Source organism: Gymnoscopelus braueri, assembly GCF_963280865.1.
Source record: "Gymnoscopelus braueri genome assembly, chromosome: 5".
Classification (NCBI taxonomy): Eukaryota; Metazoa; Chordata; class Actinopteri; order Myctophiformes; family Myctophidae; genus Gymnoscopelus; species Gymnoscopelus braueri.
In genome coordinates, this window is record NC_137606.1 from 55369080 (window position 1) to 55390290 (window position 21211).

The following is a 21211-nucleotide window of genomic DNA, read 5'->3' on the forward strand; positions in this document are numbered from 1 at the left end:
GTGTGTGTGTGTGTGTGTGTGTGTGTGTGTCTAAACAAAGTAGGTAGCTGATATATTGCACTTTTACCATAGCACTAGGTATACTCTTAGTTGCTTGTTTTAGAAGAGAATGCATTTAAGACGTCTGGTGATTCGTGGTTTTCTTGCCTTGAATGCACTTATTGTAAGTCTCTTTGGATAAAAGCATCTGCTAAATGACTGTAATGTAATGTAATGCAAATGGTTAATGTGTCCCCCCCCTCCCCCACCAGGTGATCATCTACCAGGGGGGTCAGGTGTTCAGCCTGGCCAACCACCTGAACGGCAGGGTGGGCTTCGTCTCCACCATGCCGTCCACCACGGCCTCCGTCGTCATCAACAACACCCAGCTCTCTGACACGGGCACCTACCAGTGTCTGGTCAACAACCTCCCAGACAGAGGGGGGCGCAACATCGGTGTGATAGGCCTCACCGTGCTGGGTAAGAAGAACACACACACACACACACACACACGCACACACACACACACACACACACACACACACACACACACACACACACACACACACACACACACACACACACACACACACACCACGCCAGCACCATACTCAACTCTTATACTATTACCACATCACCCGCCAAGGTATTAAACATCGTTTGTTATCCCCTTGCTAGCGTAATTACCTTCATCTGATGATATTTGAAACGCTGTGGAAGCGATTGTGTACAAAAAATAATCAAAAAATAGTCCCCGTGGGTAGGCGGAGGGATCTGTGTATTCAGAGGAACAACAACATTCCAACCGCGATCCGCCATTTGTGGGCTACGGCCATAGAGTTAAAAATAATAGAGAGGGCACCCGAAATCCCCTCCCATCCACTTGCATTGAGTTGCTCACCCAGCGCATGAAGCGAATTCACCCCTTCTTCCGGGTTGTAAAGTGTGATGGGCGTAGCCTATTTGGGGGCCACTGTGATACGTTCTGCGTCACAGAGGTGCGCGGCCCTGTGCGCAAGCTTGTGCGCAAGCTCGTGAGTCGATCCCATTGGTCGAAACAGTTTTCGCTCGTACATTGTGCAGTGGCCCCGTCCGTTTAAGCTGCAGTACCTACGAATGGCCAGCATGTCCATTTCGCTTCAATGCAACCACTGCGTTCTGGGGGCTTGGCTACGGCCCGCTGAAAACAGTGGTTTTCAATGCAAAAAACGGTGGTTTTCAATGAAAAAAACGGTGGTTTTCAATGCAAAAAACGGTGGTTTTCAATGCAAAAAACGGTGGTTTTCAATGCAAAAAACGGTGGTTTTCAATGCAAAAAACAGCACGTTTTTGTTTTCTTTCTTGAGTTAGATGTGTTTTTCTGAAAATCCCATAGTCAGGGCGGGCGGAAGTGACGTTTTTTTGGGAATGATGTCTCATCCACATACTTCTTCCCGGAGTGACGATGGATCATCCCAAAGCGGTGTTACGGTGCCTAAAACAGCGTGCCTCATTTTTTTTAATAGAACGACTTTATGCGTGTTGGCGGGCGAGTGTAAACACACACGCTATCGGTGCACGTCGCCCAGACAACAAACGTTCCAATCGGATCGGCTACTTCTCATGCAGCCCCGCGTAAACACATCATTTATCGTCAAAGATGCTACGCTTCTCTTACTTGTTCAGCTCGCCACAGAACATGTACATCCCTTATGATCGCGTGTCCGACTGTTTGTAATCACAGACAGTACGTGTGTGTGTGTGTGTCGCCCAGAGGAAAAATATTCCATCCGCGACATTCCCTTCTCCTGTTGCAGCACTTAAGCTCCTCGCTTAACACGGCAAAACAATGAAGAAGGTTAACAGGGAGCGGACGGAATTTTTTTTGCAATTGTTTTATTGGAATCCTTAAAAGTAACATTTTAATGTAACATCAAATGTATTTAGTTATACTTATGTTAACTTTATGATACAAATAAATTATTTAACACATAAATGCATTTTTTTTAATGAAATATTGCTGTCAAAATTAACACTGCTGTGCGTGTGTGTGTGTGTGTGTGTGTGTGTGTGTGTGTGTGTCAGTGCCCCCCTCGGTGCCAGCCTGTGCCATCCAGGGCTCCCTGGACGTGGGCAGTGACATGGTGCTGCTGTGCAGCTCAGACGAGGGCATCCCCACGCCCTCCTACAGCTGGGAGAAGCTGGACTCTCTGCCAAGGCTGCCCGCCAACGCTATGCAAGGTACTGCTGACTCCTCCTCCTAGGAGGAGGACCGCCCCTTTATGTCCCTCCTCCTCCGCTGTCATAAATCACACATATAGAGCACTGAAGTCTGACGTCACTGCCACTAGAGGGCGCTGTTTCACGGGTTCGTTGCTTTATTTTTTGTGTTGAAATCCCCATTTGGGAATCTTAGATCACGTCATATAAGAACTGTGTTCCAAAACATAAACACACCACCCTGGCGTTTCTGTCAGGGGGCGTGGCTCTGCATCGTTTATGATATTCATTCATATTTGATACAGCCTGTTTCTGGCGACAATGTTATGAATTCTGCCTTAAAAGTCTTAAGAACTACTACTTCCGGGTCTGATATCACTGCCTGTACAGCAGCCGTGTTCATGGGAAATGTATTCTTTGGGTTGTTTGACTCGTTTCTAGTGTTTATATTGTGTTACTCTTTGGGTAAATGTGTACATTTACACCTTCAGTCGATGCTTCATATCCATATGAGTAAAATCGCCGGGGTGGCGTGTTTATTTTTGGAACACAGTTCTTATATGAAGCGATCTAAGATTCCCCAATGAGGATATCAACACAAAAAGTAAAGCCACGAACCTGCGAAAAGCGCCCTCTACTGGTAGCGACGTCAGGACTTCGGTGCTCTATAACACTTAAACCATTGAAACTTTCCAAACTTTTTTGGTCGTGACCCAAAAGAGACATTTGGTGTCTTCCTGGGACCCGAACTAGTGAAAATAGCAGATCTACAAGCGCACAATGCGTCGCCTGTGCACTTGTAGATCTGCTCATCTGCCCACTCACACCTTCCAACAAGAAGAACAATCAAATAGTGCCGTTGTGATTTGCATATCAAAAACTCAAGGAACTAGCAAATTAACATGAATGGCCGTGGCTGCATATCAGTGAGGGGCCACACAAAAAGGGTGGAATCCCCCAGAACAGGAGAAAAAACGGAGAAATGTTAGAAGAGGGGAAATGGTCAAATAACAGGAGTATCCTGGTGAAAAAAGGAGAGTTGGCATGTATGACAGTGTGTATTGTTCTCTCCTCTCTTCTCCACATGTGTGCTGCTCATTCAAATCTGAACATTTATGTCATGGTCATTGAATAATCACTACATCACTACAATCACTGCATGTTTCTGTGTAACAGCAATGGTGGTTATAGGAGTATCGTGTGCCCTCTTGTGGTTGTATGTGGGTAGTGCAACTCGATGCAACTATGTGGTTCAAACCACCAGGTCATGAAACTGATTTGGCATTAAATCCAATAAAGTGAGATTAATGAGTTCCTTAGATTAACTGTCTGTCATTCTAACACTGTGTATATATCGTCTCTGTCGGGTAGAGACCTCATATGTTACAAAACTGTCAAAAATGGCAAAAGTCTCAGATCTACAAGCTGAAAACGCACTGCTTGGCGCCGCGTTTGGAGCTGCTACTGTTGATGCTTTTGTGTGATGCTGTAGTATGATCAAGAAGGAGTTAATTCATGAAAAAAAAGATTTAAAATATGGAGATAAGGTTTCTAGCCGACAACGATTCCTTCTTTTTTTATATATCATTTCTGAAATTAATCTGTGCATTTATACATGTATAGTATGTCTGACCATTGTGTGTGTGTGTGTGTGTGTGTGTGTGTGTGTGTGTGTGTGTGTGTGTGTGTGTGTGTGTGTGTGTGTGTGTGTGTCACAGATCAGATGCAGGGCACAGTAAGCATCAGGAACATCAGCAGCAGTACCTCAGGTCTCTATCAGTGCAGCTCCAGCAACGTCATCGGCAAGAGCACCTGTGTGCTCAACGTGCAGGTTGTAGCACGTAAGTACACACACACACACACACACACACGCACGCACGCACGCACGCACACACACACACACGCACGCACGCACGCACGCACGCACGCGCGCGCAGCGCGCGCACGCACGCACGCACGCACGCACGCACGCACACACACACACACACACACACACACGCACACACACACACACGCACACACACACATGCACTTTTTGATCCTATTTTAAAGCCTGCGTATGCGTCTTTCCAAACGCACTGTGCGTGCGCTGCAAATTCCACGCATACGCGTGCTTTGAAAAGTCTGGTGTAGATCGGCCATGTCGTGCCATGTAGTTTCCCCATTGACTTATAATGGTCACACACACACATGCACACGCGTACACACACACACACACACGCATATACACCCAACACAAATCACAGTTACTGTGGCCGGGAATGGGCGATAAAAAAACAAAACAACGACACTTGTGCGGCGTCATCAAGCCCACAGAACCGAGAGTGTTTCCTAACGGGTGCCCTCTCTATACATGTATAACTCTATGGGTGTCAATAATGTAGCGTAGGAGTAGGAGTATAATGTATAAATAAAATGGAAATACTTAAAGGAGTAGTTCACCCAAATAATGACTTATCTTCTATCAGTTACACGCCCCATGAAGCCTTCAATTCATGAAGATTTTCTTCCAGTTTTTGGCACATTCCTAAGTCAATAATTTGATGAAAAATGATTGACTTAGGAATGCGACTAAAACATTTACCTTAAAGTTGTACAATGCAGAATCCCAAATAACGATTTTTAGCAACCTCTGCTGGTCACTACCGTCACTGCATACAATTTCCGTAATCCTCGATTACCCAGAATTCCATTCGTTTTCACCGGAAGCCGGAAGCGTTTCAAAAAGCGATCTTTTAATTGTTTTATACTATCTACGGATCGTTTCTCTTAGCCAGTGGAGCATTAGTTACCATGAGCTGTGCTTTCTTTTTCTGTTCTTTTTAGATCTTCCAATCCTACATTCTCTTAACATCAGCGTGAGGTTCCTTTTTGCTATTACCGCGGTAGTTCCTGGCCAAACAGGAAACCGTTGCGGTAGTTCCTGGGGACGTCGGCCACGACGTCATGACGTTGGCCAGGAACGTCATTTTCCCGGGAAAGTCCCCCCCTTCACCGTTCAATAGAAAATATATAAATAAAAGGCTTCCGGGGGTGAAATTCATGGAGTGGGTGTTGTGAAACTTTTGCCACTGACAAAAGATATACAATTTAACTTTAGTTTTGTTGAAAACGTTACCTAGTATTACTTTAACGTAAATGTACCTTTTTTTAGTACCGTATTTGTTACTTTTCCCCACTGCTACACAGTGTGGGTGTTTATACTCTATAATGGTGTCTTCCATTGTGACCTCATATAATCATCATGGTCATATTACATCATATTAAACATAGTGTACTTTAGCAGCATAATTATGGAGGCTGTTTATGACTCATACACTCTGCTGCTTCTGCTGAGGATAATGTCACATGATACTGGTGATGTCATGACAGACAGACAGACAGACAGACAGACAGACAGACAGACAGACAGACAGACAGACAGTGTTTAAGACACAGCCGTCGAATGAGGCTTGTTTTCACCGAAAAAATGAAGAAATCCGACTAGATGTGTTTTTCTACAACTCATAACATGGGAGTGAACGGAAGTGAACGTTTTCTGGGACGACGTCCATTCCTTCTCTCAGAGTCGAGGGATCATTCCTGCGTTGTGTTAGAGCGCCCTCTTGTGGAATTTTAAAAGACGGAGATCTCCGTCAACGGCAGGGAATGTGTTAATAATGTCCCCCCTCTGTCCCCCCCTCAGCCCAGCCTCAGAGCGTAGGACTCATAGCGGGCACGGTGGCCACGGGCATCCTGGCGGTCATCATCTGCTCTCTGCTGGTGACGGTGACGTTGTTCTACTGGAGGAACAAGAACAAGTACGACGAGGAGGAGATACCCAACGAGATCAGGTGACACTTTGTTTTACCACCTTTTCCTTTGGTATCTTAGCAGTGACGTCACTGACACATCCTTGGTATCTTAGCAGTGACGTCACTGACACATCCTTGGTATCTTAGCAGTGACGTCACTGGCACATCCTTGGTATCTTAGCAGTGACGTCACTGACACATCCTTGGTATCTTAGCAGTGACGTCACTGACACATCCTTGGTATGTTTATCCTAGCGGCAGCGCTCGCTACACGTGTGTTTTTTTTGTCCGCGGCTCACGCTACTCAAACGCTAGCGGGATTATTATTTCTTGTCGACATTCAAGTAGAACTAGAAACAAGTTTCCTAAGAAAATGTAAGTGTGCCTGCAGCTGGCTGGAGACTCAAAATAGTGTCACTACAAGGTACCACCAATCGACTCCAAATGGCCTGAAACGTGCTCCAAGCAGGTTTTTGGGAGGTAAATTTTTGTTGGGGTAAAAAAAAAGAAACGGCAAAGAAATAATTAAAAAATGTATGAAAAATAAACCGAATCCTTAAAAAAGGGAACTCAAAAAACCAAACAATTGAGGGAAAAAATGAGCATCTAGAAAAATGCTTTAAAAAAATCTAATAAAAAAATATATATATCGAAACAATTACTCAAATGGTTTCAAGTGCTTGTTTCACCCACTTCGGGTGGTCTGAGGCAAAAAGGAACATTATATATTTGTTCGCAGACCCAAACTTAGGGGGGCTGTGCGAAGTTTCTGAGCATTTTGGGCACTTTTTAAAACCGGAAGTGATTAGATCCACTTCCGGATTTCACCATTGAGCTCCACACCCCTCAGAGAGTGTGTGGGTGAAAAAAGTGTGGAAAAAACAATTCTGATAAAAAAAAAATCGGGATAAAAAAAAAAAAAAAAAAAAAAGGTAAAAAATAAGTAAAGTAATGATCCGTTCCCGGAAACGGTGCGCAACGTTCACACTAATCCCAACATCTAACAAGTGGTCCAGGGTTTTCCACCCGGGACCATAGTCTGAATCCGCCCTCAGAGAACCATGGTTCTATTCTTCCAAAGGTTAAAGGGTAACACTACCCCAATGTTATCCATGCAGAAATGTTCAGACATTACTTCTCATTAGACACCATTTCCGGGGTCCCATGGGGGTCTATACTCCATCCCCTACTTTATTCCCCACAAACATCTCTTCGCCAAGTATAGCCGGCTGTTTTTTCATGAACGTTCTCCTCCACCTCCTCTAAACTAACGTGAACGTTCTCCTCCACCTCCTCTAAACTAACGTGAACGTTCTCCTCTCCACCTCCTCTAAACTAACGTGAACGTTCTCCTCTCCACCTCCTCTAAACTAACGTGAACGTTCTCCTCTCCACCTCCTCTAAACTAACGTGAACGTTCTCCTCCACCTCCTCTAAACTAACGTGAACGTTCTCCTCTCCACCTCCTCTAAACTAACGTGAACGTTCTCCTCTCCACCTCCTCTAAACTAACGTGAACGTTCTCCTCTCCACCTCCTCTAAACTAACGTGAACGTTCTCCTCCACCTCCTCTAAACTAACGTGAACGTTCTCCTCTCCACCTCCTCTAAACTAACGTGAACGTTCTCCTCTCCACCTCCTCTAAACTAACGTGAACGTTCTCCTCCGCCTCCTCTAAACTAACGTGAACGTTCTCCTCTCCACCTCCTCTAAACTAACGTGAACGTTCTCCTCTCCACCTCCTCTAAACTAACGTGAACGTTCTCCTCTCCACCTCCTCTAAACTAACGTGAACGTTCTCCTCCACCTCCTCTAAACTAACGTGAACGTTCTCCTCTCCACCTCCTCTAAACTAACGTGAACGTTCTCCTCTCCACCTCCTCTAAACTAACGTGAACGTTCTCCTCTCCACCTCCTCTAAACTAACGTGAACGTTCTCCTCCACCTCCTCTAAACTAACGTGAACGTTCTCCTCTCCACCTCCTCTAAACTAACGTGAACGTTCTCCTCCGCCTCCTCTAAACTAACGTGAACGTTCTCCTCTCCACCTCCTCTAAACTAACGTGAACGTTCTCCTCTCCACCTCCTCTAAACTAACGTGAACGTTCTCCTCTCCACCTCCTCTAAACTAACGTGAACGTTCTCCTCTCCACCTCCTCTAAACTAACGTGAACGTTCTCCTCTCCACCTCCTCTAAACTAACGTGAACGTTCTCCTCTCCACCTCCTCTAAACTAACGTGAACGTTCTCCTCTCCACCTCCTCTAAACTAACGTGAAAGTTCTCCTCCACCTCCTCTAAACTAACGTGAACGTTCTCCTCTCCACCTCCTCTAAACTAACGTGAATGTTCTCCTCTCCACCTCCTCTAAACTAACGTGAACGTTCTCCTCTCCACCTCCTCTAAACTAACGTGAACGTTCTCCTCTCCACCTCCTCTAAACTAACGTGAACGTTCTCCTCTCCACCTCCTCTAAACTAACGTGAACGTTCTCCTCTCCACCTCCTCTAAACTAACGTGAACGTTCTCCTCTCCACCTCCTCTAAACTAACGTGAACGTTCTCCTCTCCACCTCCTCTAAACTAACGTGAACGTTCTCCTCTCTACCTCCTCTAAACTAACGTGAACGTTCTCCTCTCCACCTCCTCTAAACTAACGTGAACGTTCTCCTCCACCTCCTCTAAACTAACGTGAACGTTCTCCTCTCCACCTCCTCTAAACTAACGTGAACGTTCTCCTCTCCACCTCCTCTAAACTAACGTGAACGTTCTCCTCTCCACCTCCTCTAAACTAACGTGAACGTTCTCCTCCACCTCCTCTAAACTAACGTGAACGTTCTCCTCTCCACCTCCTCTAAACTAACGTGAACGTTCTCCTCTCCACCTCCTCTAAACTAACGTGAACGTTCTCCTCTCTACCTCCTCTAAACTAACGTGAACGTTCTCCTCTCCACCTCCTCTAAACTAACGTGAACGTTCTCCTCCACCTCCTCTAAACTAACGTGAACGTTCTCCTCTCCACCTCCTCTAAACTAACGTGAACGTTCTCCTCTCCACCTCCTCTAAACTAACGTGAACGTTCTCCTCTCCACCTCCTCTAAACTAACGTGAACGTTCTCCTCTCCACCTCCTCTAAACTAACGTGAACGTTCTCCTCTCCACCTCCTCTAAACTAACGTGAACGTTCTCCTCTCCATCTCCTCTAAACTAACGTGAACGTTCTCCTCTCCACCTCCTCTAAACTAACGTGAACGTTCTCCTCTCCACCTCCTCTAAACTAACGTGAACGTTCTCCTCCACCTCCTCTAAACTAACGTGAACGTTCTCCTCTCCACCTCCTCTAAACTAACGTGAACGTTCTCCTCCACCTCCTCTAAACTAACGTGAACGTTCTCCTCTCCACCTCCTCTAAACTAACGTGAACGTTCTCCTCTCCACCTCCTCTAAACTAACGTGAACGTTCTCCTCTCCACCTCCTCTAAACTAACGTGAACGTTCTCCTCTCCACCTCCTCTAAACTAACGTGAACGTTCTCCTCTCCACCTCCTCTAAACTAACGTGAACGTTCTCCTCCACCTCCTCTAAACTAACGTGAACGTTCTCCTCTCCACCTCCTCTAAACTAACGTGAACGTTCTCCTCCACCTCCTCTAAACTAACGTGAACGTTCTCCTCTCCACCTCCTCTAAACTAACGTGAACGTTCTCCTCTCCACCTCCTCTAAACTAACGTGAACGTTCTCCTCCACCTCCTCTAAACTAACGTGAACGTTCTCCTCTCCACCTCCTCTAAACTAACGTGAACGTTCTCCTCCACCTCCTCTAAACTAACGTGAACGTTCTCCTCTCCACCTCCTCTAAACTAACGTGAACGTTCTCCTCTCCACCTCCTCTAAACTAACGTGAACGTTCTCCTCTCCACCTCCTCTAAACTAACGTGAACGTTCTCCTCCACCTCCTCTAAACTAACGTGAACGTTCTCCTCTCCACCTCCTCTAAACTAACGTGAACGTTCTCCTCTCCACCTCCTCTAAACTAACGTGAACGTTCTCCTCTCCACCTCCTCTAAACTAACGTGAACGTTCTCCTCTCCACCTCCTCTAAACTAACGTGAACGTTCTCCTCTCCACCTCCTCTAAACTAACGTGAACGTTCTCCTCCACCTCCTCTAAACTAACGTGAACGTTCTCCTCTCCACCTCCTCTAAACTAACGTGAACGTTCTCCTCCACCTCCTCTAAACTAACGTGAACGTTCTCCTCTCCACCTCCTCTAAACTAACGTGAACGTTCTCCTCCACCTCCTCTAAACTAACGTGAACGTTCTCCTCTCCACCTCCTCTAAACTAACGTGAACGTTCTCCTCTCCACCTCCTCTAAACTAACGTGAACGTTCTCCTCTCCACCTCCTCTAAACTAACGTGAACGTTCTCCTCTCCACCTCCTCTAAACTAACGTGAACGTTCTCCTCCACCTCCTCTAAACTAACGTGAACGTTCTCCTCTCCACCTCCTCTAAACTAACGTGAACGTTCTCCTCTCCACCTCCTCTAAACTAACGTGAACGTTCTCCTCTCCACCTCCTCTAAACTAACGTGAACGTTCTCCTCTCCACCTCCTCTAAACTAACGTGAACGTTCTCCTCTCCACCTCCTCTAAACTAACGTGAACGTTCTCCTCTCCACCTCCTCTAAACTAACGTGAACGTTCTCCTCTCCACCTCCTCTAAACTAACGTGAACGTTCTCCTCCACCTCCTCTAAACTAACGTGAACGTTCTCCTCTCCACCTCCTCTAAACTAACGTGAACGTTCTCCTCCACCTCCTCTAAACTAACGTGAACGTTCTCCTCTCCACCTCCTCTAAACTAACGTGAACGTTCTCCTCTCCACCTCCTCTAAACTAACGTGAACGTTCTCCTCTCCACCTCCTCTAAACTAACGTGAACGTTCTCCTCCACCTCCTCTAAACTAACGTGAACGTTCTCCTCTCCACCTCCTCTAAACTAACGTGAACGTTCTCCTCTCCACCTCCTCTAAACTAACGTGAACGTTCTCCTCTCCACCTCCTCTAAACTAACGTGAACGTTCTCCTCTCCACCTCCTCTAAACTAACGTGAACGTTCTCCTCTCCACCTCCTCTAAACTAACGTGAACGTTCTCCTCCACCTCCTCTAAACTAACGTGAACGTTCTCCTCTCCACCTCCTCTAAACTAACGTGAACGTTCTCCTCCACCTCCTCTAAACTAACGTGAACGTTCTCCTCTCCACCTCCTCTAAACTAACGTGAACGTTCTCCTCTCCACCTCCTCTAAACTAACGTGAACGTTCTCCTCTCCACCTCCTCTAAACTAACGTGAACGTTCTCCTCCACCTCCTCTAAACTAACGTGAACGTTCTCCTCTCCACCTCCTCTAAACTAACGTGAACGTTCTCCTCTCCACCTCCTCTAAACTAACGTGAACGTTCTCCTCTCCACCTCCTCTAAACTAACGTGAACGTTCTCCTCTCCACCTCCTCTAAACTAACGTGAACGTTCTCCTCTCCACCTCCTCTAAACTAACGTGAACGTTCTCCTCTCCACCTCCTCTAAACTAACGTGAACGTTCTCCTCCACCTCCTCTAAACTAACGTGAACGTTCTCCTCTCCACCTCCTCTAAACTAACGTGAACGTTCTCCTCTCCACCTCCTCTAAACTAACGTGAACGTTCTCCTCTCCACCTCCTCTAAACTAACGTGAACGTTCTCCTCCACCTCCTCTAAACTAACGTGAACGTTCTCCTCTCCACCTCCTCTAAACTAACGTGAACGTTCTCCTCTCCACCTCCTCTAAACTAACGTGAACGTTCTCCTCTCCACCTCCTCTAAACTAACGTGAACGTTCTCCTCTCCACCTCCTCTAAACTAACGTGAACGTTCTCCTCTCCACCTCCTCTAAACTAACGTGAACGTTCTCCTCTCCACCTCCTCTAAACTAACGTGAACGTTCTCCTCTCCACCTCCTCTAAACTAACGTGAACGTTCTCCTCTCCACCTCCTCTAAACTAACGTGAACGTTCTCCTCTCCACCTCCTCTAAACTAACGTGAACGTTCTCCTCTCCACCTCCTCTAAACTAACGTGAACGTTCTCCTCTCCACCTCCTCTAAACTAACGTGAACGTTCTCCTCCACCTCCTCTAAACTAACGTGAACGTTCTCCTCTCCACCTCCTCTAAACTAACGTGAACGTTCTCCTCTCCACCTCCTCTAAACTAACGTGAACGTTCTCCTCTCCACCTCCTCTAAACTAACGTGAACGTTCTCCTCTCCACCTCCTCTAAACTAACGTGAACGTTCTCCTCTCCACCTCCTCTAAACTAACGTGAACGTTCTCCTCTCCACCTCCTCTAAACTAACGTGAACGTTCTCCTCTCCACCTCCTCTAAACTAACGTGAACGTTCTCCTCTCCACCTCCTCTAAACTAACGTGAACGTTCTCCTCTCCACCTCCTCTAAACTAACGTGAACGTTCTCCTCCACCTCCTCTAAACTAACGTGAACGTTCTCCTCTCCACCTCCTCTAAACTAACGTGAACGTTCTCCTCTCCACCTCCTCTAAACTAACGTGAACGTTCTCCTCTCCACCTCCTCTAAACTAACGTGAACGTTCTCCTCTCCACCTCCTCTAAACTAACGTGAACGTTCTCCTCCACCTCCTCTAAACTAACGTGAACGTTCTCCTCTCCACCTCCTCTAAACTAACGTGAACGTTCTCCTCTCCACCTCCTCTAAACTAACGTGAACGTTCTCCTCTCCACCTCCTCTAAACTAACGTGAACGTTCTCCTCTCCACCTCCTCTAAACTAACGTGAACGTTCTCCTCCACCTCCTCTAAACTAACGTGAACGTTCTCCTCTCCACCTCCTCTAAACTAACGTGAACGTGAACGTTCACCTCCTCTAAACTAACGTGAACGTTCTCCTCTCCACCTCCTCTAAACTAACGTGAACGTTCTCCTCTCCACCTCCTCTAAACTAACGTGAACGTTCTCCTCTCCACCTCCTCTAAACTAACGTGAACGTTCTCCTCTCCACCTCCTCTAAACTAACGTGAACGTGAACGTTCACCTCCTCTAAACTAACGTGAACGTTCTCCTCTCCACCTCCTCTAAACTAACGTGAACGTTCTCCTCTCCACCTCCTCTAAACTAACGTGAACGTGAACGTCTCACCTCCTCTAAACTAACGTGAACGTTCTCCTCTCCACCTCCTCTAAACTAACGTGAACGTTCTCCTCCACCTCCTCTAAACTAACGTGAACGTTCTCCTCTCCACCTCCTCTAAACTAACGTGAACGTTCTCCTCCACCTCCTCTAAACTAACGTGAACGTTCTCCTCTCCACCTCCTCTAAACTAACGTGAACGTTCTCCTCCACCTCCTCTAAACTAACGTGAACGTTCTCCTCTCCACCTCCTCTAAACTAACGTGAACGTTCTCCTCTCCACCTCCTCTAAACTAACGTGAACGTTCTCCTCTCCATCTCCTCTAAACTAACGTGAACGTTCTCCTCTCCACCTCCTCTAAACTAACGTGAACGTTCTCCTCCACCTCCTCTAAACTAACGTGAACGTTCTCCTCTCCACCTCCTCTAAACTAACGTGAACGTTCTCCTCTCTACCTCCTCTAAACTAACGTGAACGTTCTCCTCTCCACCTCCTCTAAACTAACGTGAACGTTCTCCTCCACCTCCTCTAAACTAACGTGAACGTTCTCCTCTCCACCTCCTCTAAACTAACGTGAACGTTCTCCTCTCCATCTCCTCTAAACTAACGTGAACGTTCTCCTCCACCTCCTCTAAACTAACGTGAACGTTCTCCTCTCCACCTCCTCTAAACTAACGTGAACGTTCTCCTCCACCTCCTCTAAACTAACGTGAACGTTCTCCTCTCCACCTCCTCTAAACTAACGTGAACGTTCTCCTCTCCACCTCCTCTAAACTAACGTGAACGTTCTCCTCTCCACCTCCTCTAAACTAACGTGAACGTTCTCCTCTCCACCTCCTCTAAACTAACGTGAACGTTCTCCTCTCCATCTCCTCTAAACTAACGTGAACGTTCTCCTCCACCTCCTCTAAACTAACGTGAACGTTCTCCTCTCCACCTCCTCTAAACTAACGTGAACGTTCTCCTCCACCTCCTCTAAACTAACGTGAACGTTCTCCTCTCCACCTCCTCTAAACTAACGTGAACGTTCTCCTCTCCACCTCCTCTAAACTAACGTGAACGTTCTCCTCTCCACCTCCTCTAAACTAACGTGAACGTTCTCCTCTCCACCTCCTCTAAACTAACGTGAACGTTCTCCTCTCCACCTCCTCTAAACTAACGTGAACGTTCTCCTCTCCACCTCCTCTAAACTAACGTGAACGTTCTCCTCTCCACCTCCTCTAAACTAACGTGAACGTTCTCCTCTCCACCTCCTCTAAACTAACGTGAACGTTCTCCTCTCCACCTCCTCTAAACTAACGTGAACGTTCTCCTCTCCACCTCCTCTAAACTAACGTGAACGTTCTCCCTCCACCTCCTCTAAACTAACGTGAACGTTCTCCTCTCCACCTCCTCTAAACTAACGTGAACGTTCTCCTCTCCACCTCCTCTAAACTAACGTGAACGTTCTCCTCTCCACCTCCTCTAAACTAACGTGAACGTTCTCCTCCACCTCCTCTAAACTAACGTGAACGTTCTCCTCCACCTCCTCTAAACTAACGTGAACGTTCTCCTCTCCACCTCCTCTAAACTAACGTGAATGTTCTCCTCTCCACCTCCTCTAAACTAACGTGAACGTTTCCTCTCCACCTCCTCTCCACCTCCTCTAAACTAACGTGAACGTTCTCCTCTCCACCTCCTCTAAACTAACGTGAACGTTCCCCTCCACCTCCTCTAAACTAACGTGAACGTTCTCCTCTCCACCTCCTCTAAACTAACGTGAACGTTCTCCTCTCCACCTCCTCTAAACTAACGTGAACGTTCTCCTCCACCTCCTCTAAACTAACGTGAACGTTCTCCTCTCCACCTCCTCTAAACTAACGTGAACGTTCTCCTCTCCACCTCCTCTAAACTAACGTGAACGTTCTCCTCCACCTCCTCTAAACTAACGTGAACGTTCTCCTCTCCACCTCCTCTAAACTAACGTGAACGTTCTCCTCTCCACCTCCTCTAAACTAACGTGAACGTTCTCCTCTCCACCTCCTCTAAACTAACGTGAACGTTCTCCTCCACCTCCTCTAAACTAACGTGAACGTTCTCCTCCACCTCCTCTAAACTAACGTGAACGTTCTCCTCTCCACCTCCTCTAAACTAACGTGAACGTTCTCCTCTCCACCTCCTCTAAACTAACGTGAACGTTCTCCTCCATCTCCTCTAAACTAACGTGAACGTTCTCCTCCACCTCCTCTAAACTAACGTGAACGTTCTCCTCTCCACCTCCTCTAAACTAACGTGAACGTTCTCCTCCACCTCCTCTAAACTAACGTGAACGTTCTCCTCCACCTCCTCTAAACTAACGTGAACGTTCTCCTCTCCACCTCCTCTAAACTAACGTGAACGTTCTCCTCCACCTCCTCTAAACTAACGTGAACGTTCTCCTCTCCACCTCCTCTAAACTAACGTGAACGTTCTCCTCTCCACCTCCTCTAAACTAACGTGAACGTTCTCCTCTCCACCTCCTCTAAACTAACGTGAATGTTCTCCTCTCCACCTCCTCTAAACTAACGTGAACGTTCTCCTCTCCACCTCCTCTAAACTAACGTGAACGTTCTCCTCTCCACCTCCTCTAAACTAACGTGAATGTTCTCCTCTCCACCTCCTCTAAACTAACGTGAACGTTCTCCTCTCCACCTCCTCTAAACTAACGTGAACGTTCTCCTCTCCACCTCCTCTAAACTAACGTGAACGTTCTCCTCCACCTCCTCTAAACTAACGTGAACGTTCTCCTCTCCACCTCCTCTAAACTAACGTGAACGTTCTCCTCTCCACCTCCTCTAAACTAACGTGAACGTTCTCCTCTCCACCTCCTCTAAACTAACGTGAACGTTCTCCTCTCCACCTCCTCTAAACTAACGTGAACGTTCTCCTCTCCACCTCCTCTAAACTAACGTGAACGTTCTCCTCTCCACCTCCTCTAAACTAACGTGAACGTTCTCCTCTCCACCTCCTCTAAACTAACGTGAACGTTCTCCTCTCCACCTCCTCTAAACTAACGTGAACGTTCTCCTCTCCACCTCCTCTAAACTAACGTGAACGTTCTCCTCTCCACCTCCTCTAAACTAACGTGAACGTTCTCCTCTCCACCTCCTCTAAACTAACGTGAACGTTCTCCTCCACCTCCTCTAAACTAACGTGAACGTTCTCCTCTCCACCTCCTCTAAACTAACGTGAACGTTCTCCTCTCCACCTCCTCTAAACTAACGTGAACGTTCTCCTCTCCACCTCCTCTAAACTAACGTGAACGTTCTCCTCTCCACCTCCTCTAAACTAACGTGAACGTTCTCCTCCACCTCCTCTAAACTAACGTGAACGTTCTCCTCTCCACCTCCTCTAAACTAACGTGAACGTTCTCCTCCACCTCCTCTAAACTAACGTGAACGTTCTCCTCTCCACCTCCTCTAAACTAACGTGAACGTTCTCCTCTCCACCTCCTCTAAACTAACGTGAACGTTCTCCTCTCCACCTCCTCTAAACTAACGTGAACGTTCTCCTCTCCACCTCCTCTAAACTAACGTGAACGTTCTCCTCTCCACCTCCTCTAAACTAACGTGAACGTTCTCCTCTCCACCTCCTCTAAACTAACGTGAACGTTCTCCTCTCCACCTCCTCTAAACTAACGTGAACGTTCTCCTCCACCTCCTCTAAACTAACGTGAACGTTCTCCTCCACCTCCTCTAAACTAACGTGAACGTTCTCCTCCACCTCCTCTAAACTAACGTGAACGTTCTCCTCCACCTCCTCTAAACTAACGTGAACGTTCTCCTCTCCACCTCCTCTAAACTAACGTGAACGTTCTCCTCCACCTCCTCTAAACTAACGTGAACGTTCTCCTCTCCACCTCCTCTAAACTAACGTGAACGTTCTCCTCTCCATCTCCTCTAAACTAACGTGAACGTTCTCCTCTCCACCTCCTCTAAACTAACGTGAACGTTCTCCTCTCCACCTCCTCTAAACTAACGTGAACGTTCTCCTCCACCTCCTCTAAACTAACGGTGAACGTTCTCCTCTCCACCTCCTCTAAACTAACGTGAACGTTCTCCTCTCCACCTCCTCTAAACTAACGTGAACGTTCTCCTCTCCACCTCCTCTAAACTAACGTGAACGTTCTCCTCTCCACCTCCTCTAAACTAACGTGAACGTTCTCCTCTCCACCTCCTCTAAACTAACGTGAACGTTCTCCTCTCCACCTCCTCTAAACTAACGTGAACGTTCTCCTCTCCACCTCCTCTAAACTAACGTGAACGTTCTCCTCTCCACCTCCTCTAAACTAACGTGAACGTTCTCCTCCACCTCCTCTAAACTAACGTGAACGTTCTCCTCTCCACCTCCTCTAAACTAACGTGAACGTTCTCCTCTCCACCTCCTCTAAACTAACGTGAACGTTCTCCTCTCCACCTCCTCTAAACTAACGTGAACGTTCTCCTCTCCACCTCCTCTAAACTAACGTGAACGTTCTCCTCTCCACCTCCTCTAAACTAACGTGAACGTTCTCCTCCACCTCCTCTAAACTAACGTGAACGTTCTCCTCTCCACCTCCTCTAAACTAACGTGAACGTTCTCCTCTCCACCTCCTCTAAACTAACGTGAACGTTCTCCTCTCCACCTCCTCTAAACTAACGTGAACGTTCTCCTCTCCACCTCCTCTAAACTAACGTGAACGTTCTCCTCTCCACCTCCTCTAAACTAACGTGAACGTTCTCCTCTCCACCTCCTCTAAACTAACGTGAACGTTCTCCTCTCCACCTCCTCTAAACTAACGTGAACGTTCTCCTCTCCACCTCCTCTAAACTAACGTGAACGTTCTCCTCTCCACCTCCTCTAAACTAACGTGAACGTTCTCTCTCCACCTCCTCTAAACTAACGTGAACGTTCTCCTCTCCACCTCCTCTAAACTAACGTGAACGTTCTCCTCTCCACCTCCTCTAAACTAACGTGAACGTTCTCCTCTCCACCTCCTCTAAACTAACGTGAACGTTCTCCTCTCCACCTCCTCTAAACTAACGTGAACGTTCTCCTCTCCACCTCCTCTAAACTAACGTGAACGTTCTCCTCTCCACCTCCTCTAAACTAACGTGAACGTTCTCCTCTCCACCTCCTCTAAACTAACGTGAACGTTCTCCTCTCCACCTCCTCTAAACTAACGTGAACGTTCTCCTCTCCACCTCCTCTAAACTAACGTGAACGTTCTCCTCTCCACCTCCTCTAAACTAACGTGAACGTTCTCCTCCACCTCCTCTAAACTAACGTGAACGTTCTCCTCTCCACCTCCTCTAAACTAACGTGAACGTTCTCCTCTCCACCTCCTCTAAACTAACGTGAACGTTCTCCTCTCCACCTCCTCTAAACTAACGTGAACGTTCTCCTCTCCACCTCCTCTAAACTAACGTGAACGTTCTCCTCTCCACCTCCTCTAAACTAACGTGAACGTTCTCCTCTCCACCTCCTCTAAACTAACGTGAACGTTCTCCTCTCCACCTCCTCTAAACTAACGTGAACGTTCTCCTCTCCACCTCCTCTAAACTAACGTGAACGTTCTCCTCCACCTCCTCTAAACTAACGTGAACGTTCTCCTCTCCACCTCCTCTAAACTAACGTGAACGTTCTCCTCTCCACCTCCTCTAAACTAACGTGAACGTTCTCCTCTCCACCTCCTCTAAACTAACGTGAACGTTCTCCTCTCCACCTCCTCTAAACTAACGTGAACGTTCTCCTCTCCACCTCCTCTAAACTAACGTGAACGTTCTCCTCTCCACCTCCTCTAAACTAACGTGAACGTTCTCCTCTCACCTCCTCTAAACTAACGTGAACGTTCTCCTCTCCACCTCCTCTAAACTAACGTGAACGTTCTCCTCCACCTCCTCTAAACTAACGTGAACGTTCTCCTCTCCACCTCCTCTAAACTAACGTGAACGTTCTCCTCTCCACCTCCTCTAAACTAACGTGAACGTTCTCCTCTCCACCTCCTCTAAACTAACGTGAACGTTCTCCTCTCCACCTCCTCTAAACTAACGTGAACGTTCTCCTCCACCTCCTCTAAACTAACGTGAACGTTCTCCTCTCCACCTCCTCTAAACTAACGTGAACGTTCTCCTCTCCACCTCCTCTAAACTAACGTGAACGTTCTCCTCTCCACCTCCTCTAAACTAACGTGAACGTTCTCCTCTCCACCTCCTCTAAACTAACGTGAACGTTCTCCTCTCCACCTCCTCTAAACTAACGTGAACGTTCTCCTCTCCACCTCCTCTAAACTAACGTGAACGTTCTCCTCTCCACCTCCTCTAAACTAACGTGAACGTTCTCCTCTCCACCTCCTCTAAACTAACGTGAACGTTCTCCTCTCCACCTCCTCTAAACTAACGTGAACGTTCTCCTCTCCACCTCCTCTAAACTAACGTGAACGTTCTCCTCTCCACCTCCTCTAAACTAACGTGAACGTTCTCCTCTCCACCTCCTCTAAACTAACGTGAACGTTCTCCTCTCCACCTCCTCTAAACTAACGTGAACGTTCTCCTCTCCACCTCCTCTAAACTAACGTGAACGTTCTCCTCTCCACCTCCTCTAAACTAACGTGAACGTTCTCCTCTCCACCTCCTCTAAACTAACGTGAACGTTCTCCTCTCCACCTCCTCTAAACTAACGTGAACGTTCTCCTCTCCACCTCCTCTAAACTAACGTGAACGTTCTCCTCCACCTCCTCTAAACTAACGTGAACGTTCTCCTCTCCACCTCCTCTAAACTAACGTGAACGTTCTCCTCCACCTCCTCTAAACTAACGTGAACGTTCTCCTCTCACTCCTCTAAACTAACGTGAACGTTCTCCTCTCCACCTCCTCTAAACTAACGTGAACGTTCTCCTCTCCACCTCCTCTAAACTAACGTGAACGTTCTCCTCTCCACCTCCTCTAAACTAACGTGAACGTTCTCCTCCACCTCCTCTAAACTAACGTGAACGTTCTCCTCTCCACCTCCTCTAAACTAACGTGAACGTTCTCCTCTCACCTCCTCTAAACTAACGTGAACGTTCTCCTCTCCACCTCCTCTAAACTAACGTGAACGTTCTCCTCTCCACCTCCTCTAAACTAACGTGAACGTTCTCCTCTCCACCTCCTCTAAACTAACGTGAACGTTCTCCTCTCCACCTCCTCTAAACTAACGTGAACGTTCTCCTCTCCAACCTCCTCTAAACTAACGTGAACGTTCTCCTCTCCACCTCCTCTAAACTAACGTGAACGTTCTCCTCCACCTCCTCTAAACTAACGTGAACGTTCTCCTCTCCACCTCCTCTAAACTAACGTGAACGTTCTCCTCTCCACCTCCTCTAAACTAACGTGAACGTTCTCCTCTCCACCTCCTCTAAACTAACGTGAACGTTCTCCTCTCCACCTCCTCTAAACTAACGTGAACGTTCTCCTCTCCACCTCCTCTAAACTAACGTGAACGTTCTCTCTCCACCTCCTCTAAACTAACGTGAACGTTCTCCTCTCCACCTCCTCTAAACTAACGTGAACGTTCTCCTCCACCTCCTCTAAACTAACGTGAACGTTCTCCTCTCCACCTCCTCTAAACTAACGTGAACGTTCTCCTCTCCACCTCCTCTAAACTAACGTGAACGTTCTCCTCTCCACCTCCTCTAAACTAACGTGAACGTTCTCCTCTCCACCTCCTCTAAACTAACGTGAACGTTCTCCTCTCCACCTCCTCTAAACTAACGTGAACGTTCTCCTCTCCACCTCCTCTAAACTAACGTGAACGTTCTCCTCTCCACCTCCTCTAAACTAACGTGAACGTTCTCCTCTCCACCTCCTCTAAACTAACGTGAACGTTCTCCTCTCCACCTCCTCTAAACTAACGTGAACGTTCTCTCTCCACCTCCTCTAAACTAACGTGAACGTTCTCCTCTCCACCTCCTCTAAACTAACGTGAACGTTCTCCTCTCCACCTCCTCTAAACTAACGTGAACGTTCTCCTCTCCACCTCCTCTAAACTAACGTGAACGTTCTCCTC

At 47.2% G+C, this 21211-nt stretch overlaps 1 protein-coding gene across 1 annotated transcript in view; it reads left to right on the forward strand.

The window, feature by feature from the left end:
- Positions 1-242: 242 nt before the first annotated feature.
- Positions 243-21211, forward strand: part of LOC308086001 (immunoglobulin superfamily member 11-like) — a gene marked incomplete at both ends in the record, with an annotated part of 302311 nt that continues 281342 nt past the window's right edge. The window contains 4 exons of the mRNA XM_080429318.1: positions 243-459; positions 2044-2199; positions 3897-4019; positions 5864-6011. Of these exons, the coding sequence (XP_080285444.1) occupies positions 243-459; positions 2044-2199; positions 3897-4019; positions 5864-6011 (644 nt within the window). The remainder of the gene's footprint in view (positions 460-2043; positions 2200-3896; positions 4020-5863; positions 6012-21211) is intronic.